Genomic DNA, 27,374 nt, shown 5'->3' with positions numbered 1-27,374 from the left:
GTTCACGCAATGCACTGGTATGAACAAAGTCGGTTGATTGTGATTGAAAAAGTTAAATTGCAACTCTGTCAAATTAGGAGAAATAACAACATTAGATCTTTCCCTGAAGGACATTAATCACGGAAAATGAAACAATTACAAAAGCACTGCATATCGTCAACACTGAAATAAACTAAAACACAGATTCACAGAAACAGATTAGAAGAGCGTGCCTTGAGAATTGGAAGGGCAAGGTCTACCCATGGAGCTTACCCATTGAGTAGTTAAAGGAATTCCACAAGAACAATCAAGTGGAGAGAATCAGAATTCTTCCACTGATCTGATAGATTGATGGAAAATCCATCATGTCATAGTGAGCAAAGCAAGCAACTGAAGTGGGGTCCCAAAAAAGAAAATATTCTCACCAGACAACTTGGGGAAAAAGTTAAAAAAAAAAAAATCTTTATGAGGAAACTGATAATCCAATAACACATTAAACACTTTATTCATTAGTTGTTGTCTTACATAGTAGGGGAGGCAGCCTCAAGTATTCTGATATAGAAATTGTCAGGAGATAAGGAAGAAAGAGGCCTATTCTGCCCCACAGACCCCCAAAGAATACATATTCCATCAATTAAATACACTTTTTAAATTATGAAATAATAAATTAACTATAATGCCGTAATAAACCTAAATAAGCATGGGCAACCTCATAATGTATACTGTTTTTGTCAAAATATTAAATATACCCATGTAAACCACACAAAAACACAATATAACTCAAGATCCCATCTCTTCTATTTGTTTGAATTAATTTATTATTAAACAAAAAACATTGGAAAAGATGCAAGGCTCACTATGTTGCCAAAAATAGGAATTAATGAGACCTTGAATGAATGCCCAGGTCATTTGTTTTGATGCTTCAATCACTATGGCTCCAAAACATCACATACAAAGAGAGATGATTCAAGAAACTCCCTTGTAAATCTTTTGTCTTGACCATTACACATAAAGAAATACAATTATTAAGTAAAGGCTTTTCCTTTTGCTAAAAGTAAGTTTTAATGCTTTCCAATTTGAATAGGATCTGTTCAAGTTTGAACGGACGTTAAAGATTAAACAATTCTCCTCAGATTAAAGGAAAGATTGACTTCATCTAACTAGATGGGGCAGTTCAAGTTTAAAAGCGAATTTATGCCCCTTGGGCAGTTCAAAAGCATTGATAGTTGCAAAAAAAAAAAGAAGAATAGACTTTACTGGCAATGAAAAGGGAACTCAACAGTAGTACATAAAACCATAGTTTATTTACAAACGTGTTGAAATCGCTTGTATCTCAAGCTATGTATAGTATGTATAAGAACAATTTCTGTATAATATTATAGTGATTACAGCTGTTGACTCACTATCCTCATTATTTATATATTTATGTTTCAGTATTACAGCACTTAGTAACATGTAGTAGGGTTGTGAGTCCTGGTTTAGATGATTATACAGTACAGGGGCGGACTGACAACTCATGGGGCCCCCGAGCACTAGAGGATCATGGGGCCCCTGTGTCCTTGCCCAAACTCAAAAAAGCCTATAAAAAAAAGGTACCAGGGGCATCTCATGGGGCCCCCTACTGACTCCAGGCCCTCGGGCAGTGCCCGAGTTTCCAAATGGTCAGTCCGCCCCTGATACAGTATATATCATCCCTTGTAGTGACCAACTTGTTGCAGTATAGTAATGGATCGGGACCAGCTACCTTATCAATAACCCACACATACTACCTATAGCCTATTCTGGTAGGTATACAGTACATGTTGTAGGATGTAGTTGATTTGTAATAGCCCCTGTATAGTTATGGAAGCTAATTAGGATATTGTATTACCAGCCATCGTACCGTCTGGTGCCTGTTTGACTTTTTATTTGCTCCTTTGCCTGCCCCAGGGGGACCCCCAGGCTATTAGGATATGCATGATCAAGGTGCTTTATATACTTCCCTTATACATGGGATGCGTGCCAATTGTTTCTTAAATGTATTGTTTTACACATTATACATGAGTGTTATGTGATTTTTGTTACATTTCAGTGATCGCTGCTGAAATCTCATGTATCCTGAAGAAGTTAATAAAGAGAAACGCGTTGACTCATGAGGACTCACAACTTTACTACATGTTACTAATTGCTGTAATACCGAAACATAAATATATAAATAATGGGGATAGTGAGTCAGCAGCTGTGATCAAATATAATATTATGTAGATATTGTTCTTAAACATACTTTAGCTTGAGATACAAGTGAAGTCTGTAAATAAACTATGGTTTTATATATGCTGTTGAGTTCCCTTTTCATTGCCAGTAAAATCGATTCTTCTTTTTTTCTTTACATACAGTATACACATTTTTATGGATGTGGCAAGTTGAACGATATTCCTTCATAGCATCGATTGTTGTATCCAAACAGTGAAATACAACAAATGCCTACAAGCCAGTCATAAAAACTCATTCTAGCATGATAAAAAGAGAGTAACAGGTCCCCAAATTACTTTAGAAATGGTCACAATTTAATTATTTACTGGCCAATAAAGGCAGATCAATCATTTTGCTGGACAAATTGGAAAACCGTACATTTTTTCACTTGTGAAACATATTTTTGTGTACAGTATATCTCCTGAAGTGCTCTTGTTACCTAGTATATACTGTATGTGTAGGAAAAACTAAAGGCCCTTTTAAAAAAAATTTCAAAAATATATTGGTCTGATATATAGTTAGCCTTGAACACAGCTCAACAGTATAGATATGCTGATGTCAAGAAACCATTGTCTATTCATTGAGCAAGGAATCGTCGTCAAGTCCATGAGCTGAGAAGTCAAGTGATAGGACATGCCCCAAGATCAATTATAGATGATTTTTGGATTCACAATCTCATACAATAGTTCTTTCATACCTTTTTTATTCTTGAAATTGATGGTTGCTTATATCTGCCATCTTCTAACAAATACTTTTTTTCTTGCCTTTTTTTGTTATCTTTTTTTTGTAATCCTCTTATTGTATTATGCTTTCAGTCTTTTTCTTTTCTTATTCATATCTTTTACACAGTTTTGTTTTTTCAATCAGAATTGATATGCTGAAAGTTCCTTGATTGATCCTAAGCTCTGCGATTAGGCCCATATAACACTCTGATATTGTTTAGGTTGCAGGATGTTAAAAGAGACACAAGGTGGCAGTGTCCTGCAACTCAGTGGCACACACTCTAGTGAAAAGCTTTATGGATTTTGTAATCTGAACCACAGGATTTTGCTGGATGGCAGCGAACTAGGAGACTACATTTCCCAGAGGAGCTGGTGTGTGGACGGAGGCATATAAATGTAGAAGCCCAGGAACCCAGGAAGCAGGAAGTGACCAGGGAGAGAGAGGTGGAAGGAAGGTATCAGGAGGACTGAACCAGGCCACAGAGAGTGGGGGGGGGGGGACTGGAGCGAACGGAAGAATAGTTGACCACTTACATCTCCGAAGAGTCTGGAGCACTACCCAGTTGGCCGGAGACCCGTAGGGCTGCTGTCACAAATGAACTCTGCACGAGGAACTGCAGGACCACTGGGGGCCTCCATTTACTGAAAGACAACCAGAGACTCTAGTGATGCCACAGATCAGGTGAGAGAATCCCATTCTCCAGCCAATTAAGTTATCCCTGGCATTTTTTTGAATCAGTCATTCTCTATCTAGTTACTGACATTGTTCACAAGTGCCTGTTCTTGCATTAATCCTTTTAAATAATTTCCACCTATTGTATTCCAAGGAGATTTGAATTCTTGTTGTGCACCAACTGGGCCCCAGCGAGCATACAGTTAAAGGGATGTTAGCCTTCCTAATTTCCTTATCTCAGATTTGAACCTTGTCATCAGCTTCTGAGGGCCCAAAGTGAGCTAGCTTTACCTCAGTATTTTGTTTCCTTTGCTTACTGGGGAGAGAAACATCTCAGAATTGAAGCCCTTGGTTAATGTCTGACTTGCAGGATGTCCAGAACTGATTGAGATTTTTTGCTGTATGTGCTTACTTTTGCTTAAAGTTGCTAAGAGTGATAACTGTTATTATATGCACGTCTGTTACTTTGTACTACTTTACTGTGCTCACATTCAACTCTAATCTAGACAAAAATCAGTTCACTCTAACTGGTGTGTGAGTCTATTTCTGGTGATATTGAATTTATTCTGGCCAGAAGTGTATGGTGGTGTCAGCAGGGGTTGGGCTTTCAGAGTGGGCTCAAGAGCGACAGGGAACCCAAAAATAACTCAGTGACTGCTAAGGGCATAGTGTTACACCCAAGTAGGGTCAAATGTGTCACAAAGGTGTGGCTTCAGGCAGAGACTTTCAATATGTCAATTTTGACTGAAAACTTTTTTAATGTGGAGTGATGTCTTCAGTGTGTGGCCTTTGTGGAAAATTTAAAGTGGCCTAAGGACCAGATACAGGCCCTTCACCTGTCTCTCCCTTGGTTGGGGAGAGTGGTGAGGTTTAGAGCGGTGCTCATTTCTTTGGAGTCTACCAACAATATATTTTCTGTAACCTTGCATGATTTTGCCAATGAACATTAATTATGGGTACTTGCTTTGTCTATTGGGTTAAATTTGTAGTTGATTGGCTGATTGTACTATTTAGGGATCTGGTCTTTAACAAAATTGTCACTGTTGCCTGATAAAGAAGCTGATGTAGAGAGCTGCAAAACATCACTGTATCTTTGTAACTAATGTGGAGGGTTAAGAGGTGCCGGTGATGTGCTGGTGATAAACACAAACATAAATGTTGGCTTTAGCTGGACTTACATTCCATTTGTCTCCAATTCCAAAATTTATTTATACCCAACGCCAGCTTCGTAGTTTTAGTTAAATCACATACTTATGCAGAGGTGATAAATAGATAAATTACTACACTTTCTACCTTCATCCATCAGAAGGCGCCGTGCTGTGCAGTACAAGGGTCTCAGCCTTTGGGCTGGGTGTATGTAAATTTATTGTATGTTCTCAGCATTTGTGGTTGTGTTTATTTGCCACATCTAAGTAAAATTCTGTTGTGGCAAAAGCTGGTGTTGGGGTTGCTTTCCTCGTTCGTGACTTTACTGTATCCTGGGGAGCCCACCCCGGTACACGGCTTACAGTAGCACTGTATATTATACTCATTTCATATCTTGGTGCACAACAACAGTTAAAGTGTTTCTAAAGGATGAACGTTTTTTACCTTTATGCATTCTAAAAAACTTTCAGTGTGCAGCTTCCCCCACCAGTACGTATCCCAGTCCAGCAATGTGCCCAAGAACAGCAGCTCTCCCAGGTCTCTCCCTCCTCACTGGTTTAGAGACAGCAGTGGGAGCTATTGGCTCCTGCTGCTGTCAATCAAGGCCAGTGAGGAGGGAGTGGGGGGTGGGACCAAGCCACACTCTGTGTCAGGAATCAAGGAGTGACCAGAAAGGTGTGGACTGACACAGGGAAACGCAGGTTTCAGGTATAGTATAATACAGGTTATTATTAGCCACCCAGATATATATATAAACGCACAGTGAGCAAACTAACCTTCCACTAATCTTAGGAGGTGCAGGAACACAGGCGTAGTCAGGGCTGGAGAGGTGGAATGGTCAGGCCGGCCGTAGGGTTCTGTAACGACTGCCTGGTGGTACCTCTAGCGGTCCTCAGGGCAGGATTCCCCAGGGTGCGGAGTCTAAGTCCCAGTCTGCTATTCACCAGGGCCCCTGATGGTGGGGATGGACTTGGAGCAGACAGGAACCAGGTCGCGGCCCCAGAGTACACCTGCTAGTGACAGAGGGATCCGCCAGAGGTATGTGCAGGTACGGCTGGATCCGTGCAGGATGGATGGATGGCAGAGTAGTGAGCGTGGTCAGACGGGCCAAGTCAGCAACGTGCGGGCAGCAAGGTATCAAAGGAGCAGGCAGAGAATGGTCAAGGTCACAAGCCGGGTTCAGTAACTCACGGACAGCGCAGTACAGAGGATCAGGCAGAAGGATGGTCAGGGATGAGCCAGTAGTCAGAACAGGAGACGGTCAACAGGAATCAGGATCAGGCAGGGTCGGCAACAAGGTATCTTCTCACAGGAACTAGGAACAGGATACAGGGGCTCATGGGAAAACATACACCAAGGCCCAGAGCACAGGCCTGGTCATGCCTTATACAGTCATGGCCGAAATTGTTGGCCCCCTTGATATTTTTCCTGAAAATCAAGTATTTCACACAAAAAAGGTATTGCATTAACACATGTTTTGCTATACACATGTTTATTCCCTTTGTATGTATTGGAACAAATATAAAACAGAGGCAGAAAAGCAAATATGACATAATGTCACACAAAACCCCAAAAATGGGCTGGACAAAAGTATTGGCACCCTTAACTTAATATTTGGTTGCACACCCTTTGGAAAACATAACTGAAATCAGTCGCTTCCTATAACCATCAATAAGCTTCTGACACCTCTCACCCGGAATTTTGGACCACTCTTCCTTTGCAAACAGCTCCAGGTCTCTCTTATTGGAAGGACACCTTTTCCCAACAGCAATTTTAAGATCTCTCCACAGGTGTTCAATGGGATTTAGATCTGGGCTCATTGCTGGCCACTTCAGAACTCTCCAGCGCTTCTTTGCCATCCATTTCTGAGTGCTTTTTGACGTATGTTTGGGGTCATTGTCCTGCTGGAAGACCCAGGATCTTGGACGCAAACCCAGCTTTCTGACACTGGGCCCTACAGTGCGACCCAAAATCCTTTGGTAATCCTCAGATTTCATGATGCCTTGCACACAGTCAAGGCACCCAGTGCCAGAGGCAGCAAAACAACCCCAAAACATCATTGAACCTCCACCATATTTTACCGTAGGTACTGTGTTTTGTTCTTTGTAGGCCTCATTCCGTTTTCGGTAAACAGTAGAATGATGTGCTTTACCGAAAAGCTCTATCTTGGTCTCATCTGTCCACAAGACGTTTTCCCAGAAGGCTTTTGGCTTACTCAAGTACATTTTGGCAAACTGTAGTCTTGCTTTTTTATGTCTCTGTGTCAGCAGTGGGGTCCTCCTGGGTCTCCTGCCATAGCGTTTCATTTCATTTAAATGTCGACGGATAGTTCGCACTGACACTGATGCTCCCTGAGCCTGCAGGACAGCTTGAATGTCTTTGGAACATGTTTGGGGCTGCTTATCCACCATCCGGACTATTCTGCGTTGCAATCTTTCATCAATTTTCCTCATCCGTCCACGACCAGGGAGATTAGCTACAGTGCCATGGGTTGCAAACTTCTTGATAATGTTGCGCACTGTGGACAAAGGCAAATCTAGTTCTCTGGAGATGGACTTGTAACCTTGAGATTGTTGATATTTTGCCACAATTTTGGTTCTCAGGTCCTCAGACAGTTCTCGTCTCCTCTTTCTGTTGTCCATGCTTAGTGTGGCACAGACAGACACACAATGCAAAGGTTAAGTGAACGTCTCTCCTTTTTATCTGCTTTCAGGTGTGATTTCTATATTGCCCACACCTGTTACTTGCCCCAGGTGAGTTTACAGGAGCATCACATGCTTGTAACATTCTTATTTATCCGCAGTTGTGAAAGGGTGCCAATACTTTTGTCCAGCCCATTTTTGGAGGTTTGTGTGACATTATGTCGAATTTGCTTTCTTTCCTCCCTTTTTTTGTTTTGTCCCAATACACACAAAGGGAATAAACATGTGTATAGCAAAACATGTGTTAATGCAATACGTTTCGTGAGAAATACATGATTTCCTGGAGAAATATCAAGGGTGCCAACAATTTCGGCCATGACTGTATACACCTTTCTGTAATCAGCCCCAGGTTTGGCTGATTGTGAGCTTCTGGCTGCTAAGAGCACCCGCTGGTCAGCTCTGGTACTGCAGCCCACACGGCAGGAGAGTCCCACCACCAGTGCTGAGAGCACCCGCTGGTCAGCTCTGGTACTGCAGCCCACACGGCAGGAGAGTCCCACCACCAGTGCTGAATCCATTCCTGACACTCTGTGTGTTTTATAGGCACACGGGCAGCTCAGGAGCGAATATGCACTAGTGCTCCCAGAGCAAGCAGGGGGAAGGAGCCAGGAGCAATGTTGAGGGACCCAAGAAGAGAAGGATTGAGGTTGCTCTGTGCAAAACCATTGCACACAGCAGGTGAGTATGACATGTTTGCTTTTTTAAAACCCAAAAACTGTTAACCTTTTGTAGCACCCTCCTAGGTAGGTTGCTAGGATGTATATAGTCTAGTTTAGTATAGTGTGGTCTTCTGCTGAACAGGAGACTGATAGATAAAAAACAGAAAGCTACAGTTGCTTAATGAGAAGATCCAGTGTGGCTCACATTGCTGCTGCTGTTGCTGCTGCTGTGATTGGCTCCTCTGTATCCAGGAGACCTTGGAAGGTTCTGGGTGAACAGGAGTGACCCATGCAGATCAGCAGCATGTTCCAGCCAATTACAGGGAGTGGTGCCCCTGAGAATTCTGGGTAGTATTTATATTCAGTGAGCACATGTCATCTGGGTTCCTCTTCCTGTGAGAAGGGAATTCCAGCCAGGGAAGGTGGCTGCCTCTCTGGCACATGCTGCCAGAAGGCCTCGGGTAGGCAACCTGAGGGCCAGAATGCTGAAACCCAGGGTGCTTCTGATAGTTGACTGAGGGGGATGTCTACAGATCCTGCCTGGTACTTCAGAGGAAAATGTCCTGCAGCATGGACCTTGTGGGTACAGACTGTTGGATGCTGGGAATTGTGCTGTTTAACCCCCTCGGGATCTATATAGTCAGCTGCTGGGTGTAAGCTAGATAGAACATTGCCTGGTGTCCACAATAGCAATTGTCCACTAAGTCTGCATATCTCCAGAGGGACTTGCTCCATTCTTGTACCGTCTGCTACACAGTTCCATTTTGAGAAAGCTGTCCTCAATTGTGCATAGTTTGATTTGGAGTATCCTACTATATCCCTTCCCTATCCCATTTCCAAAAACAAATAAAATAACAAATAACTACAACCCCTAAACTGATCATTTGAGTAATGAGTAGAAGTTGTGTGCACCAAACTAAGGAAATCTGGTGTGCTTGGCTGTGGGAGGAAATCTAAGGGAGATCCTGGGCAACAAGCGGCTCCTGCAGGTATAGCGCTACACTATAGTATCACAACTCTGTATTTTCTGCTTTTTCTAATATTCTGCTATATAAGCACAAGGTTTGATTAAAAATAAGCAATGCTTCTCCAAGTCACATTGAATGTTCTGTCTTATGGCCTTTACAATTGTTAGGAATGCATAGTTTCATGCATCAAAAAGTAATATATTTGTGTTATGTGTTCTGGTTATAGCAGATTGTTTTTCACATGTACATTGTCCTACAAATGAATTTCCTCTTGAAGCTGTGGTGCCTACGGTTTACAAAATATAACACTGTAGCACCCTCTTAGGTAGCTAGGGGGAGCTAGAGTTCTAATTCTCTATTAGAAGGGCTGAGTAGCAGCCCAGGTGTAATAGTCAGGGGCTCAAATTTCAGTCAGGGGCTCAGAGGCTCTGCAGACCAGCTCTCCGGGACTTTCCCCTGCTCTAGAGTTTTGGAGAAAATTTTAGAAAGAGTGGGAGACAGTGAAGAGTGTCTGGTCCGCACTTTCAAGGGATCCTGGCCAATCCCCAACAGGAGGCTTGGCATGAGGCTAGGACAGCCATTAAGAGTGCTTGAGCCTGCTCAGCAGCAGGAGAGTTGAGGTGGAAGATGGAGAAGTGAGAATGGAGAGCAGGAGCCTGGGAGGGAGCCCAGATGGGAAGGGGCTCACCTACAGGTAGGAGAGCTAGGAAGGAGGAAAGCTCAGGACTTCACTGGCCCCCAGAGCGAGGACCACCTATGCAATAGGGAAGGAGAGAGCAACCATCGACCCAGCAGCAGTATAGGAGAAGGACTGAGTGAGTAGACCTATACCCACTGGGCCAGTAAGGGGAAGGAGCACTCTGGTGTGAAACTGGATTAGCTACTACCCGGAACTGTCTTCTCTTAAAGTGACAGGCACTGGATCTCCTGCTCAGGGATTCACCCAGAACAGCTAGATAAGGAGTATCTAGGGTCTGAGGTGGTAATACAGGAGATGCTGGCTAGCTCTCCAAGAAGGACCTTTTCTTTTGCTGCCCAAAGAGACTTGTATATAGTTCAGGAAGACTGTTCTCTGTTGCATTACCCTTGGGCATTCCATACATCCCTTACTCTATCCAAGTTCTAATTCCGCTAATAAAATAAAATAAAAACCACTTCAAGGACTGGTTACTGTCTCCTGGATGCAAGTCTGAATTAAATTTGCATGTTGCCTGGTTGTGCAGGACTATAGGGAGACCCAAATCTCTAGCTACTTCTGAGGGGGTAGTGCTACAACACTCATGTGCGGATTGCAGTTTTGGGCCCAGGCTACTATTGCAAATATTTTATCCAAGCTTGGCAAAGATTTAAAGGGCTTGAAACACTGATATTGTTTATCCGACACTGTTCACATATGTCCCGGAAGGTATACACCGCCTTTAAGTATGTTTAGGATCATACCTTTCTTTTTGGGTTATTTAGGATGGATGGGCAGATATGTTTCTGAAAATAATGAAATGGGGGATACCTTATCTTCCTGTTCTTTTACCAATCATTTCAGTTCCAGTACCTGCTTACAGCACATTACATAAATCCATCACACATCCACATAGAAGGATCAAAACACACTTTACTTGTTTCATTTCACCGGCAAGCTGGGAAATGTTCCTTTGTGGTAACAAGCATCTCCAGTTGCAAAAAAAAACTTATCAAGGCAAAGCAACATGCTTACCTTAAAGTGTCACTAAACCCAGGACCTTGCATTCACTATATCTGGTCTCCCACAGTACACACAACATGGAAGTGCAATTATTTTAGTAAGTATAAACTGCTCATCTCATCAGCAGTTAGAGCAGTCTTATGATTTTAGCTGAGAACTGGTTAAAGCATGTAAGAGGAATTTTCTTTCTGCTCTAGGATGCAAAACCCCTGATTGGCCCTGTGCTGATCACATGCACACATGAAAAAAAAAAACCCGCTCTAGCAATACACACTAAACTGAGCATGTACAGAAGGGCTATGGGTTCAGTCTGTCTTATCAGCCTGGATATTTGAACAAGAGAAGGGGCAGAGAAGTCAGGATTAAACAGCCTTTTTTACACAATGGAAAGGATTAACCCCTTAGGTTCCACAGTGAGTATAACAAGCATGCTTTACTGCATATACAGACTGATTTTACTGTTGTGGGTTCAGTAATACTTTAATATACTTACCTTTCTTTGGCTCCCCTGCTTCTCTGTTCCTCCACCAGGAGAGAAAGAAAGTCCTGTGGTAACAATGTGTTGTTGGATTTGGATGTCTGTATGTCAGCGCTAATTGAGACAGTGCTATCACATATCGGGGAGTACCATGCCTGGGACTGAAAAAAATATTAGAGGAGCAAAGAAAGCACAGCATATACTTAAGAGGATAAGGGGAATCAATGTAAATGTGTACTTTGCCCATTCAATAGATATTGGATGACCTGGCTTTTTAAATTATAGAACAAAATAATAAAAGATAATCAACATGTGGTACTGGAATGAGTTCAGTAAAAATAAACTGCAACCTGATCTGCATATTATCATAGGTATATATCTAGGAGATTTAATTAGATTTTAAATATTGAGTTGTCATTGGAGTAGGCCATAATCTTGATACAATTTTTTCCTTATGAATCAGAGAGAATGCAAAGATATATTGAAATAGTACTAATGCGCACCCAGAGACATGCTGCACAATTAACATACAGACAAAGAACATCATTTTAATTTATTTTATAGAAAAAGCTTTGAAACAACAATATGCTTAGAATAATTAAACAGAATACAACATCATCTAGAGATCAAAAGAGCTGTTACAAAGTGAAAACACTAAAAATAGTTAACATTTTGTGTCTTAAAATATCAGTTTTCCTGAAATACAGTGTTTAATATCCCACAGTAAGAATATTTCAGTAATGTTTTGGTAATATAATACTTTGCAATCAAAATCATTACAGTTGCAAAATATATGTAATTTTCTTGCAGAAAAATAAATGTAAACTGAACTGTGACAGTTGTTTTTAAATGTTTATTCCACAGAATTCAGAATTGTAACAATGTGAACAAACTTTAGCATTCTTAAAATCCTATGGTACAATTTTACAAAAATACAGTAGAATTTATTTCATGGAGTTCTTACAAGTTCAATTTACAATATAGTACAGTTTGAAATAATTACAGATATAATGATTAGTTAAAACAAGTGGCTATAGTTAGTTTAATAAAGTCTATTGGAGTCATTGTTGCATATTTGCAATTCACATTTAAAGAAAGTATTCATGGCAAATCGGATCAGACAGATTACTTAGCTTGCTGCTGCCCCAGGACTGATTATCACTGTACTGGCACAGTAGAGAAAAGGAAGGATAGATATACTTGTCTATGGTGAGTTGTTGAAGATTTTCCATAAATTAAATAGCCATCATATCCTATACAGGTGTAAACATACTTAAATATAAAGAGACTTTTAGTTTTGCATTGATATTTAGATAGAACAATTGGATTTGGCTAGATTAGTGCTTGGACCAGGGGAAAACATTTTTTTAACACTTTTTTAATTGACACAAGCCTTTTGGTTTCCATATTTAAGAAAGAAAAATTAAGGAGAACTCCAGCTTAAAGTGTTATGTGGTGGGGAAGTAAGGAGTGAAGTATTTATTGGATTCTTCGTCTTGCTACTAAGCAGGTGTGAATCATCTTTGCCCCATATGAATGATGACAGATTTGTAACCAATGCAAAGTAATATGTCTTACTACATGGAATGAATTACCTGTGATAGGTGCTTATAGAAAGTGCTCTCATATCTTTGCAGCCTCTCTATTTATATTAATTTTTGTTTTAACCCATGGTGGTCAGCTAATCCAGTGTACCAAATGTCCAGTCCTAGGTAATTCTTCTATGGCCTAACATTTGCAGTGTAATCTATGTGTTACCTAAATGTCTTATATTGGCTGCTTATATTCATACTGGACAGCCTGAAAGTTCTGTATCTTGGGAGATGGCCAAATCCAACTGATGTGGGCCTCATACCTTGTGGAAGACAGAAAAATTGATTGAAGAGAGGGGAAGCCTAGAAGTCAGAAATCATCTCTCTCTGCCCTTAATTGGACCGTATGTGGGTACTTTAGGACTTTTTTGAAGAAAGTGTTGGTCTGACACTCAAAGCAGTGTGTAGGAGAAGTCAGGGGGACTGATTTCTTAAAACTGAAGAAGAGCAGATGAGAACAAATGTGGAGTTGTTGTCTATAGCAACCAATATACATTCTTGTAACAACTTATCAATTGCTATTGGCAACACCTACAGTTGTCTTCTCATTTTCTTTACTGCAATTTTATTGAATCAACCCCAAGGTGTTAGAGACAGGAACTTTACATTGCCAGATCATGAGACTTTCATCACAAAAATAGGGTAGAGTACCATTTCTTCCTCTTTTCTTCCCTTTACATAAACGATTTCCTTGGAATTCACCTTTAATTTATATTTTAGCTTTTGTTTTTAAGCTATCAGTGCTAATGAATATACTCAGCTCCCCCATGTGGTTGAATTTCTGTTGTTCCCCATCCAATAACATTCCCTCGACTGTTACAGCCAAATTCTCCTGCAGTGTTTACAATGTCTTCATCATCGAGGACAGAATCCCACAGATTAAAGCCTGTTATCTTCCCAGAGAATGATAATGATGTATCAAAACCTCCTCCAACACAGCAGCCATTTTTCTCTTGACCAAGCTGGAATAAACCTTTATCAGGGATGACATAACCCTGGGCCAGTTCATAAGTAACAATTTTGTTTTCCCCATTGACCCATAGTGTTGTTTTGCCATCTTCAGAGTTCCATGTACCACACAAGTGATGCCACTCTCCTAATTCGATCGTATTGTTTGCAGATATCTTGTTCTTATTCCCGCCCACAACCAGCACAGGGGATCCATGGTTCAAATACAGCTGGATTTCATAGGGGGTACGTTTGGTGCCATAGGAGATGACAATGGTTTTTTCTAAAGCTTCTGTTACTTTAGTCCACACACAAACTGTAAAGGCATTGAGGGACATCTCTGCAGGGTGCACACTTGCATATATTTTGGGTGATCTCATTGGAAATACAATGGCTCCGTCACAGCCTGAAAGAAATAAGAAAAAAGACACATGTTGTGATGTTAGTAGATATATTGTGTTCTCAAAATCAAGTATAACTATTACTTGGGAATTGGCCACTGTTCCACCGTCTGCACAAACTGCCAAGTACAAGTACATGCCTGCCAGATCATTGCTGTTTTCCTCTCTTATTCTTGTATCAAGTCAAAGAAAATTGTAGTTGAATACATCTGTTTTCTATGTGAGGATTTATTATTATGACATACTTGGATTTACGAAGTGGCTACAAAAGTGGACAAAGAGACAACCTATTTGTAGCCAAAACTTCTGTTTTTGTTCGTACAAGTGACAAGTGTCAGCTCCTATATTAAATTATATTTATATAATTTACATATTTATATTTATAATTGTATCCTTACAAAGGAAATATTACATAAACACATGAAATTAAAGGTAAACAGTATACTGTCTGTGCCCAGACTACGGTAAAATAGGTTTAAAACAGGTCCTCATTGATCTCTGTAGCTGCATGCTGTTGAGTAATTCATCCTCAAATTTTTATTTGTGTCTGTGCCCCAGTGGGGAGATTCACCCTCTCTATTTGTTCCACTTATTTTCATCAGTGAAAGTTAGAAAAAATCCCAATTGTTGAATTGTCACCAGAACAGGAATAAAGGTGGAAATTTTCTAATGGAGACACTAGTTTTGGTGACCCTGGTAACAACCAGGGATTCCCTCACTTGAAGGGATTTCCTCTTACTTATTGTGTTGGCTATGAGACAGGAAGTGAAGGGAAAAAAACCTGACAGGGTTATAACCGTCCCGCACTGTATGCAAAATTAAAAAAAATTCCCTTTAGTTAGTTATACTTAATGATTTGAAAATGTTTGATTAGCTTGAATATTAGCATTTACAACTATCTGATCTTTAGAATAGAAGTCAGTTCCAGGCAAGTATGATTCAAGACATGTACTGTATATTTCTGCTCTGAATGGACAAATGTATTTTCATATATTCAGGAGAAGAGGGGCTTTGTATTCATCTAAGTTGCAAATTGTTTCCTTATCACTGTTAATTATATGCTTTGCTGCTGTGTGCTGTTAATAGGATGCCAAAGGCATGCACCTACAAGCGCCGTATAATCAATATAGCCCTAGCAACATGCATCACACCTTGACAGTATGTATGTCACCACCAGGGGTGGACTGACAACTCATGGGGCCCCCGGGCAATAGGGGATCATGGGGCCCCTGCGTCCTTGCCCAAACTCAAAAAAGCCTATGAAAAAGGTACCAGGGGCATCTCATGGGGCCCCCTACTGACCCCGGGCCCTCGGGCAGTGCCCGAGTTTCCAAATGGTCAGTCCGCCCCTGGTCACCACAGGGAATAATGATCTTTATGGCAAGCATTCATTACTATTGTTATTAGCCATTATAGTGAAAAGCTAAATACAAACTGAATATAAATGCTTTAACTTTGTTGCAACCAAGGGTCACTGAAAACTGATGATTGTCGTATTTCATTGTGACACATGCACACTGGCATGTTGAGATGTGCAAGTTACATAGAGTTAACCTTTAAACACAATTTCTGTAGGAATTTTAGGGCTTTGATGAAAAAGGATTATTTAACACTTGTGGAACTCTAGTGTGCTGAAAGGTTAAAATGTAACTGCATAGTAGAGCCATATGCCATTGGAATGATACTTCACTGTATAAAGGTTTCACTGAAGTTTCATGTTTCTTAAGGCTCTAATCTTAAACACTTACTAGTGTTCAAACAAAGATAACCACACTCCAAAAGAAATTAAAAGCTTACGGAATGAAAGCTAAAGTGCAGGGGAGCATTACTTTGTCATAATTAATAAAACAGCACTCCATTAATGAAGCCTGCAGGGGGCCAACTCCAGGGAATGCGGCTGACTCATTTCCTGTGCCTAGAGCCAGTGTGGCTTTAAATTATCCATGCTCATAGTTGGAACAAATGAAAGACTCCACATTCACTCAATTTCTGAAAACACATGACTTGTTCCATTTAATTGTTTAGATAAAACTTACTGAATATTTCTTTTTCTCCCACTTTTGGTCACTTTGTTATAAAAAAAAATATCAGAAACACCGTCTGATATAGTCTATTGCATTAACAGACGATTGACTTGACTGTCAAGGGCTTGGTAAAATTAAAAACAGTTCTGAAAAAGACCAATAACAGTGTGATTAGAAACTCCCTTAAGAGCCTCACTGGCTCGTCTCCAGACTTTGTGTGAAATCAAAACCAGTTGCAAAGGTTTCTTTGAAAGCCTCTCTGCAGTGCCTGAGTAACATATAGATACATCCTCTATGCTTGCTGGTCTGACACATACATGTAGCACATTGTGTGGGTTTTTAACTGTAAATGTGTGCATATGTAGTTTAGGTCATGAAGGCTGTTAGCAGTATTTACAGTATATAACAGCATTTCAGGATGCAGTTGTCTACTGGGGCACACAGGATTGATTTGCTTGGCTCCACGCTTTTTTTAGGTGAGGTTTCTGATGAAACTGATGATATGTAAATGCATTTTTTTTTTAAAGAAGATCCCCAGATTTGTTATGTGCATGCATGTTAAAGCAGTTCTTCAGCCTTTTGAATTACAATTTAAAGTCAGCAGCTACAAATACCATAGCCGCTGAATTTTAATAAACGGAAACTCACCTGTCTAGGGGTCCAGCGTTGTGCTTACCAGAACTGCTTCTTCGTGTCTTCGGATCCCCGGCGCCGGCAAGTTTACTGTGGAAAGTCACTATAATTCCTTGAGGCTTCACTGCCAGCTGCCCACTGTGTTGCACATTGTGAATAGCTTCGAATCCTTCCGGGACCTGTGATGTTTCCCAGAAGGATGCGGCAGGGGGAGAACTTCTGGTTGATCACCGCAGCAATTCAATCAGAAGGGAGAGTAAGTACCTGTCAAAACCAGGTACCCGCAGCCCCCCCCCCCCCAAAAAAAAGAGTGCCAAACACAGAAGAGGAGGGGGAAAGAAGGCAAAAAGCGGAACTTTCATTTTAGGGTGAAGTTCCGCTTTAACTAATGTGGAAATGATAAGACAAGAATCTATTACTTTTACCAGTGCTATTCCCAACAATAACTTTATTCTCTTTCTCTCCTGAAGGCTGGTTGCCTCTTTGTTGAAGCATCATCCAGCATCAGCATCTACCTCTTGGGTGGCCCTGAATGAGCTTGTACCAACTTTACTGCTGTTATTCTATCTCCAAGTCTTTAAAGGATAAGTTCACCTTTGGAACATGTACATGTTCCACCCACTGCCCCCCACCCCCTCTCTCTGACAGATAGTACTGGAAGAAGTTTCCCCATGCTATCTGTCAAATTTGAAAACAGCGCGGCCATGCGGGGACCCTCCCACACGGCCACGTCATTCATTCATGGATTTCCATGAATGATTGAACTGCAAGTCATGACAGCCTTAGGGGCTGTGGGCTTGTAGTTTTCAATGAACTACCACGGCACTATGGAGTGCCATGGTAGTTCATTGAACCTTCCTGTCAGAATATCTGCTTGACTGTACATTCTGTACAACTAGCAGATATCCTGACAGGTCTGTAGAAGACCTACATGGCATCAGCGATCTACCGATTGCTGGTGCAATGCTTTCCAGGCTCCTGTAGACAAAAAGGAATTTATCCTTTACATCAAGAGCTTGTAGGTGCCACTGCACATCTTGTGCTTACCTTCAGAGTGCCATGAAAGCCCCAGAATCTGTTATAAATGTTACAGTCAGCTCAGAAATGATGCACTTATTGAACAGGTTGAATCACACAGGTCAGCTTTTTGCCTTATGACTGTGACAAATAAAATACAGTATCACAATAGTCCCTGTACATGATCACTAAGAAGGGAAGACTGAGGAAATGCTTCTCCAATCTGCAGCAGACTAATTAAATCATTCTCTGATAATGTTCCTCTCAAGCCTAGTCATAGCCTGGTGTTCAAAGAATACTTGGTAACGACTTTGGTGAGATTTGCAGTTGCCATGTATTGTAACAGGGTTGAACTGTATTCATGCAGACTTGTAAAATTACTGATAGATTTGCTTAAACCCAAAACTGTTTGTGGCACTAGTAATTATTCTCCAGCTTCTAATACTTCTCAGGGACCCCATTACCAAACTTTCTCTGCAGGAGTTTGACTTTACTCTTCTTCAAACATGACCACAATTAGGGAGTCACTGTCTTGCTGCCTTTTTCTATATCTATGCCATAATATGCAGATTCTAGGTTGAGACTGAGCTCTAGCTGATCTCATGAATAGGTCAATAGAGAAGAACAGGAAGTTGTACAAAGTGGGCCACAACTCAAATTTCTGAGCTCAGGTTGGAATTTTGTATAACAGTTTTTGGGCCTTCATGGTACTGTGAAGGTAAAGTCCTGGAGACAGATTAATAGCATTAAAGTTGCAATAGGCACAGCCAGGGCTGTCCACCTTTGGGCCTCAAGGCGTTAAGGTGGGTTGAGGCTGGGATCCTATGTCTAGACAAGCCTTAAAGTGTTACTAAACCCAGGACCCTGCATTCACTATATCTGGAACAGGAAACATGGAAATTCAATTATTGTAGTAAATATAAACTGCTAAATATCTTTTTTCATCAGTATATAGCAGTCTTGTGTGTTGATCACATGTACCCTCCCAAAAAAGAAAGAAAAAACTCTCTAGCCATACACACTAAACTAAGCATGTGCAGAGCGACTCCTAAAGCTCTGTACTATCTGCAGATGGATTGGGGACAGTAGAAGAAGGGGAGGATCAGAGAAGACAGGATCCAACAGACATTTTACACAGTGTGGAGGATTAACCCCTTAGGTCCCACAGTGAGTATAACAAGCATGCTTTACTGCATATACAGACTGATTTTACTGTTGTAAGTTTAGTAACACGTTAAATCAGTATTTACTAGTATATAAAATTGTGCTAAACATAATCCAGTTACTAGGGCAAAAACAGTCTATTTTTTACACTGTAATGATGCAGTACCTTGGAGACAAGCATAAGTAATCTCTCAAAAGTGAAGAGAAAATCCCTCTTATTCCACAGTCACACCGGTGCACATGACAAGTTGCACCCTATTGTCCGCAATAGAAGCAGTCAAATCAGTACGACCCCTATTCCGTCAGAGTTGCACTGATTTTGAAAGTAGTTCGTGCACTACTTTTTGCAAGTTCAGGTGCTACTTGCATAGACATCTGTTCATCAAGTCACACAGATGTCTCCCTAGTTGCATCTGAAGTTGCATTGACATCCAACTTTGAAATTGTGTGAATTCATGTGAAGTCATACAATTTCAAAGTCAGATTTGGTGTGTTGGATTGCCAGATTGGTGTGACAGTTGTCACTTGGAAGACCCCCCCCCATTTCTGTTCCAGTGTAAACTGTAGATTTAGGATTCATTTTCTGTCTTGGTGTCAATGATCTCCAGTTGACAGCAATAAAAGCCTGGCAGGTCAATCTAACATGTATTTACTTTATCCAAAACAAACATGTTATACTTACCTGCTCTGTGCACTGGTTTTGCACAGAGCAGCCCTGATCCTCCTCTTCTCTGGTCCCCACTGGCTCTCCTGACTCCTCCCTCCTGTCAGGTGCCCCCACAGCAATCAGCTTGCAGTGGGGGCACCCGAGCAGGCACGCTCCTGAGCCACAGCTCTGCATGTCCATTCACACACAGAGTTGCAGCTCGGTCTCACCCCCTCCCTCTCCTGATTGGCTCACGGGCTGTGATTGGAGACATTGGCTGCCTCAGCCAATCAGAAGTGAGAGTCCCCAGAGAACCTAGGCTTCTGGACATTGCTGGACCGGAATGTGATAGAATAGACTGCATGAAGGAAAGAGACCTGGAGCCTTTAGAACCACGTTAAAAGGGGTTAAGAGGGTAGACATAGGGGTTCAATTAAAATGTAAGACTCAGGTGAGATAGTATGTATGTGTTACTGTCACAGAACATTTTCTAGGTCATCTAAGGGGTTATTTGTTTCCAGATTTATTTTTTGGTAGGTTGTTTATAGTCATTCCTTCTTACTGTGCTTCTTGAGAAGACAAAGGCCCTGAAAAGTGGTAAATGACTCCTTAAGAAATGTAGAATATAATACTATAACACAATAAGGCAACTTTTAGGTTAGAAACCAGAAGTAGAAAGGTGTTAACGATATGAGAAAAAGCTCCTTATTTTGTTTGGTTATCCTGTATTCCCATACAAAGTCTCTGAACAAGAGTTGCTTCATACATCTGATGGTGGCTGGAACTAAATGTTTATGTTTAACTGTTCATTTAAATTATTTTGATGCTAACCAGGTTACCTGTTAAAGTGCTGCCTGTGTCCCCATTGGGTGGACTCACAATCTCTATTTGTCCTAGTGACCATTGTCAACAAAATCCAAAATGTTAGAGTTGTAAGTCTTCCAATGGGGAAACAATTGCACAAGAGGGAATTTCTCTCATTTTTGGGCAATTTCCTCTCACCTCTTGTTTGTGTTCTTCTCCCCCAACCAGACAAAGATGGCATAATGTGATAGGGTTTTTAACCCTTTCCTTCTCTTTCCAAAGCTAAACAAAGAGAACTTTAGACTTTATACTGTATATATATATATATATATATATATATATATATATATATATATTAGTATAATAAAGACCAGGAACAAACTATACTATGCAAAACAAAAGTTTTTAGGAAGAAAGAAATAGCATATACTTGGGACCCTAAGTGTACAGTATACTGAGTTTCAATTAAAAAGTGAGTACTGCAGGGATACACTAAACCTAATGCAGTCCAGATGTGTTTTCACATTTAATGCATAAAGTATTTCTAATAAAATTGCTTTCGAACAGTTGATGTTCTATCTACATCATTAGCAACATAATATTTATTTTTTGCTTTTAATACGAAAACATTGCACAACATCATGGAAATAAGCCCCATTTCAAACATAGTACAAGTATGTTATCAATCATATCCACTCTTAGACAATTTACAGCAGAATCAAGCAAAAAGTATAAAGCAAATTTGGAGATGGCCATACGGTGGACTAATGCCAACTTGCCTTGGGATTTCAATATTCCTAATACAATGTGATCCTTTGTATCCTACAATTTTCTTTGTGTATGTATAATCCAAGATCCTGACCACAGGTTTAGAAAATATCTCAATTAACAACATATTTTGTTTATCCATAGTGCTCTTGAGGCTAAAATGTCTCCTTGACACATTTGGGTTAACTTGGATGCTTTATGTTTTCCAGACTTTAAAGAGTCTAAGATGCAGAATGTTTAATCAAAGTGACATAAACCTATGTGTTTACCAGGATGAATGACAGCTAGAATAATCGCCAAACTACATGAACTATCCAGAATGTAGAACTATGCATGTTGGCTAGAGACAAATGCCACATGACTTCCTAGAAGTAAACCTATTAAACATGCTTTTATACAAGAAACAGTCCTTTCTTCATGCAGCTAAAGATTTTAAACAGCAACATTGAGTCCAAAGTAAACAATACTAGTACGTGAATATGTGATGTAAAGTAAACCTGTCATAAACCTGGCCAAATTATACTGAGCATTGAATTGCTTAGCTCTGTGATAAGTTTGCAGTCAATCTACAGACCATCTGAAGCTTTTTAGATATACCTAAGAATTTGATCAGCTTAATAGAATCAATCTTACTAAATGTTTGTAAACCCCCTCCCCCTTTTTTTTTTTTTATAACTTAGATATGTACATGGAGACAACCATATCTGCTATGGCTGTCTCTGCTTTCTACTTAGTGATGCCACAGAAAAATGGTGCTTTTCTGTTTCACTCTATTCATACTCAAGAAGTCTATCTGTCTGTTCAGACTGGTTGGAAATTGATAAACCCTCTAGACTTCCTATGGGGCTGTAGACTTCCTATAGGGCTATAGCTTTCCTATGGGGCTACAGACTTCCTGTGGGGCTAGTTTATCTTATTTCGGCAGTCCTACTGCAGGGGCATTGATCACGTATACATATAGCAGCTAAAGGGGAACCTACAAACCTTTTTATATAAAATGTTATCAGAATAGACCAGCAAGCAGAAAATTTGCTTTGGGTGAACAATTACTCAAAATGTATACTCTCTGAAACCCTCCATAGAAGCTTACACCATCACCTAAGTGTAAAGCATGCAGATTTAATCCTTTCCACATTGGCCCTGTTTCTACTATTATTAGGATACTTGCTTAGTTATGTAGTGGCAAAATTCATAATAGGTGCACATAACATTACTGCTTCAGATATGTACCTAATTTGCCAACATGACAGTTCTAGTTTGGAGGGATGGGTACTGTCTGCTATTGCATTCATTCTTATTTTTAAATTTCTTCTTTTTAATTCAGACAATGACATAAAATAGTTCTGACATGGCAAATATTTACAGTTTCAGATGATTTAAAGAGAACCTGTTGGGAAAGCTGGTATCTTTCACAGCTGAGGGCTCCCATCTAATGCTGGAGGTTGCCAATGGCTGACTGCCAAATGCACTGCTGACACAAAGGGCAGACATCTAACCATATGAGATGCCGCTTAGGCTTACTCTGTTTAGAACTAGCATTGCTTCCGGGAGTTAGTGCCAGCCTACATCATTGATAGAGTCTTGGCTGTAATTTCCATCCTGACATCTTCTGTTTCATTATATATTATTAGATAGCTTTTGGACTATCTTTAAAATGTTTCTGTTGGCATCACAGTTGAACCAGAATAATAAAGACTGTATGTTCATCAGGTAAGACCACTGGCTATACTACTCAAAACAAAACTTAAATATAACACGTTTTTCTGTCCAGTATTAATATGAAAACCCCAAGTTTTCTTTTTTAATGATCAAGCATAAGAAATCTCCTATATGACTTCCCTTAGCCCGCTGTAGATTAGAAATCTGCAAACAGCACTATGAGGCAGTCATGCACTATAACATTGCACCGTGTTATCATCCTAACATGTTTCAGGCACTAGAAAGTGTTTAAAACATCACAAAACCACAGAGCAGAAGATCTGAGAGTGTCATCCTCCAGGCTATGTAGTGTTTAAGCGGCATGAGAATCACAAGTGTAACTGAAAGCTATTAAAATATACCAACAAAATAAACATTTCAAATGCATGTTTCGGATGCCTTAGCTACAGCAGACTATCTGGCAAATATCAGAACTTCCATATATCTACTCCTGGCTTGGCCATTCAGTTTCCAATCAAATTAGCCTTCGTAATTCCAGTATTGTATAGCACGTCTTTGTTGAATGACACATCCTTTCTTGGTCAGGAGGCAATGATTGAGACCAGCTGTAACGAGGAATTGATTTGTCTCCAGCTGGACCTCAGCTCTAATTCACAAAGCTGATGATTAGGTGATGTCACTGAGGATACAGTGCTCTTCCAGCAGCAGAAGCACGGAACACATTAACAAGGGAACTACACATGCTGGCAGCCCTTACTATATACACATAGACTCAAGTTTTATCAGCTGTTTATTTATACTACTATTTATTCTCATTGAAAAAAACTAGATGTACTTTGCATTAAGCCAGTTTACGATGTGCACCATACATAAAAAAAAGTGTAATCTGGTTATACGACTTTACTTTCAGATGATTCCTGTTGAATTGGATGACATTTCAAACTGTGGGTGGCCCTGTCCACACCACAAACCCTGACAAAAAAAAAAAATCGAAGGAGTCAGGTTGGAAATTCATCTGGACAGTGACTGTATCCAATCAGACACTGTGGCTGAAGGAATACAGCAGCCAGCAGGGTAGATTCCTCCATCCATGCTCTTTAGCGTGGATGGGACAATCAAGTGATATCTCTCCTTTAGTGATTCAGTGATTTCTAAACATGTATGGCTAGCCTTATGTTGATTTTGATCAACATTTATGGAGACATGTTTGCCTTTGCTAATGAAACATTACTGCTGCTGACACATTTATGTACAAAGCAATGCAATGGCTGCTCTTGGGTGTAAGGTTGCAGCCTATCAGGCAAGATTTCAGTTAGTTTTTTTGAATGTTATAAAATAGTAAATCTTTTGCCATATTCAAATTCAAACATCACTCTCTGTTTTTTTTGTCCTTTTTATGGTTGTTCTTATGACTGTGAGCTACATGGCAGACTATGTACATTCTATAGTCCTCTAACCCTGCTTAATTACCATTGTCCTAACAATGGGTTTCCAGTGCTGGGAGAGTCAGATTACATATCCACATGTTCTTTCTAAATGCAGATATTTTGCACAGCCATTTCACATTTTTGGTAAATGGAAAATCCAACTCCTAGCAGAGGTTTTCTATTACAATTCAGATTAACAGCAAATAGCATCAGAATGAGAGTGAACTAATCTGGAAGAAGGATTACTCAGCACTTTTAAACTGCCTGTAGAAGCAACGCTGCTGGCTCAATTCTCAAAGCTGAGCTCTTGCCCCTCCCCTTTCTTTGGCGCACATTTTTGTAATGAAGCTACATCAGATAGAACACATTACACAATCTAATTCTAACTGTCTGGCTTATTATCAAAAGGTACAAATGATTCACAGTACAAGACAGGCAGCATATCTAGAGACAATTGTATATCATTTCCTATTAGTCAGCATTGTCTTTAGAACTGAGACAGTTCATGACGAATGCTGTCCCTTGTATTCCTTTTTGTCATATTAGGTAAAGGCTATCTCATGAAAGTTACATGTGATGCCTCTTGCACACTGATCTAGATAAGGATCAATATTCTGTACAGAGAAAAAAATGCATATACATGTTAGGAATAAAGTTATTGCTTCAAACAAGGGGGTTGATTTACTAAAAGTGGAGAGTGCAAAATCTGGTGCAGCTGTGCATGTCAGCTTGTTCAATTAAGCTTTGACAAAAAAAACCTGGACGCTGACTGATTTCTATGCAGAGCTGCACTAGAATTTGCATTCTTCAGGTTTAGTAAATCAACCCTGTTGACTACTACCTAGTACAATTAATTTACCTGCAGGTAACTGGCGTTGGTTGACCCAGTCTTGTGTTTTGTGGAGTTGTTCAAGGAGTAGATCTAACTTTTCTGGGAAAGCAGGATCACTTTCTAATTTGTTTGCACATTCCGCTTTATTCTGATCTGTTTCTTCTCTTTTCTTCAAGAATTCTTCTATGCTTTGAAGTCTGTCTGCCATGTCCTGATTTAGAGCAATTGACGTTTCCACGTTTTGATTCGAAGTGTTTTCAGGCTGACACTTCGAGTCCAGCAGGCTTGAAAAATCCGTCGTAATGCTCCTCAGGCAGTCGCTACACGATCCTGATGTGTTCTCTCTTAGCTGCCAAAGGTCTTCTTTCACAGTCTGTAGTTCCACCTTAACTTCTTCAAAATACTGAAGCAGCATATTCTGTCTCATTTGAGCGTTCTCCAGCATTGTCATCAGTTTATCCCATCTTGTATATTCTTTAAGTTTGCAATCTGGTAGAGTTACTACAATATAAAAGATACAAGTTGTAATTTCTTCCATTTATATTGCTAAGCTAACATTTTAAAGATCCCTGGTAATTCTTTATGTTTTTCAAGAGAAACACTATACTTTAAACAAAAAAAATATATATGTTTACTGCATATACATATATAAAAGAAGCATTCATACAAAACATTTGCAAAAACACACACGCACAAAAGCACTCATGATGTGAAACAATCAATAATTTGAAGGGGGAAAAAAAAAAAAAAATTATATATATATATATATATATATATATATATATATATATCACAAAAGAAGTATTCATGCAAAAAATTTCAACAATGACTGAAAACATAAGAAAAAAGTTTCTAAACGTTTTTAGTACTTGCCTTCTCCGGTCACTAGTATCTGATTATCCAGCTCTTGAACATCTACAGCAATAGTCAGAGCAGAAGACAGACAAATAATGGCACAGATGAGTATCTGTAGTGGCATCATGATCTTGCTGAAGTTAACAGTGAACAGCTCTGGAATACTGCAGTTGCTGCCTTTTGTGCTAGTGATGTTCTCTAAAGCACAGCAGAGTGTGGCTCTGAGGAGAGTGAGGAGGTAGCCCCTTAATAAATGCTATGAGAAAGCCAGGTGAATCAGAAGGGAGCTGCAGTATTGCTCAGTGGCAGTATTCTGTAGAATATGATGTTACGTAATGGCAGTCATTTTAAGGGGTGGAAGCACTGGAGGTATGGCAGTTACACAAGTTTTCCTTAATGGGTCATGTGGTGGGTGGATTCAGCCATGCAGTCAAACTTGCATGGGGGGTAACATAAATCTTTGGGGAATATCAAATAAAAAACATCAGGACTCTTTCTTCACTCCATATGTGCTTTATGATTTCCTCTCTTGCTTCTGCTTGATGCAAGTCTTGGGATGTTTGTTTGTTTTTTTTTAGTCACTAAGGGAACTCTATAATCTCCTAAACTGGTGGTTGCCTAAATGTTCGGTACTATTTATTTTCATTTTTATAGGTAACTTTTATGTTTGTGTGGTATTATCACCATTACCACGAAAATGGTTAATACGATGTACACATTAAATGTACGTAAAACAATACATGTATTATGAGTGCTCATATGCTTGACTAGCAAAATGTGCCTGCTCCTTTAACATCTAATTTGGAATAGCGTGTTTCATTTAAAGTTGAACTCCAGGCAGATGAAAAAAAAAGAACGCGGTCATGTATTCCTAGGTGTTGTATTCACTCTTGTGCTTTATCACAACACACAATAAAATGTGCTTTAATGCAAAGTATGGCAATGCACTTGTTCTAAATACATTGCAGTGTCATTCATTATGAATGGCACCCACTGTACTGTTTAGTACACACCATGCACTGTGGTGTACTGCATACGCTTATTATTATTATTATCATTATACAGGATTTATATAACGCCAACAGTTTGCTCAGCGCTTTACAATATAACCGGAGACAATACAGAAAAATACAGTTCAATGCAGGAGGGATAGGAGGGCCCTGCTCCTTGGAGCTTAAAAAAGCAAGATGTCCATTTTTGATCCAATGCAGTGCATTGGCAGCCCATTCATAGCAATTTGGTGATGTTAATCCTGAATCACTATAGCAGTCAGCACTACTACAATGAAAGCCATGACTTCCGGGTCCGGAACACTCACTACAGGAGGTCACTACTGTCATTCATAG

The 27,374-nt window shown here is 40.0% G+C and overlaps 2 protein-coding genes across 2 annotated transcripts in view; one reads left to right on the top strand and one right to left on the bottom strand.

The window, feature by feature from the left end:
- VEPH1 (ventricular zone expressed PH domain containing 1) overlaps positions 1 to 27,374 on the top strand; it is a 468,187-nt gene that overhangs the window by 103,179 nt on the left and 337,634 nt on the right. The gene's annotated exons all lie outside the window — the stretch shown is intronic.
- Positions 11,797 to 26,350, bottom strand: PTX3 (pentraxin 3). Its single transcript, XM_089675404.1, has 3 exons — positions 26,047 to 26,350; positions 25,201 to 25,674; positions 11,797 to 14,204 (listed from the first exon to the last, which is right to left on the bottom strand). The coding sequence occupies exons 1-3, from the start codon at positions 26,153 to 26,155 to the stop codon at positions 13,594 to 13,596; spliced, it is 1,194 nt and encodes a 397-aa protein (XP_089531530.1). The 5' UTR covers positions 26,156 to 26,350; the 3' UTR covers positions 11,797 to 13,593.

This window comes from Staurois parvus, unplaced genomic scaffold (assembly GCF_062004578.1).
Source record: "Staurois parvus isolate SC_StPar_1 unplaced genomic scaffold, SC_StPar_1.0 ptg000155l, whole genome shotgun sequence".
NCBI classification, from domain to species: domain Eukaryota; kingdom Metazoa; phylum Chordata; class Amphibia; order Anura; family Ranidae; genus Staurois; species Staurois parvus.
The sequence above is the reverse complement of the archived record's forward strand: the minus strand, read 5'-3'. Positions and strand labels throughout refer to the sequence as shown.

Coding starts and splice junctions, on each gene's coding strand:
- PTX3 (XM_089675404.1), bottom strand. CDS start 26,155: ATGATGCCACTACAGATACTCATCTGTGCCATTATTTGTCTGTCTTCT. Junction 25,675..26,046: donor GATACTAGTGACCGGAGAAG/GCAAGTACTAAA, acceptor TTTATATTGTAG/TAACTCTACCAGATTGCAAA. Junction 14,205..25,200: donor CCAACGCCAGTTACCTGCAG/GTAAATTAATTG, acceptor TATTTCTTTCAG/GCTGTGACGGAGCCATTGTA.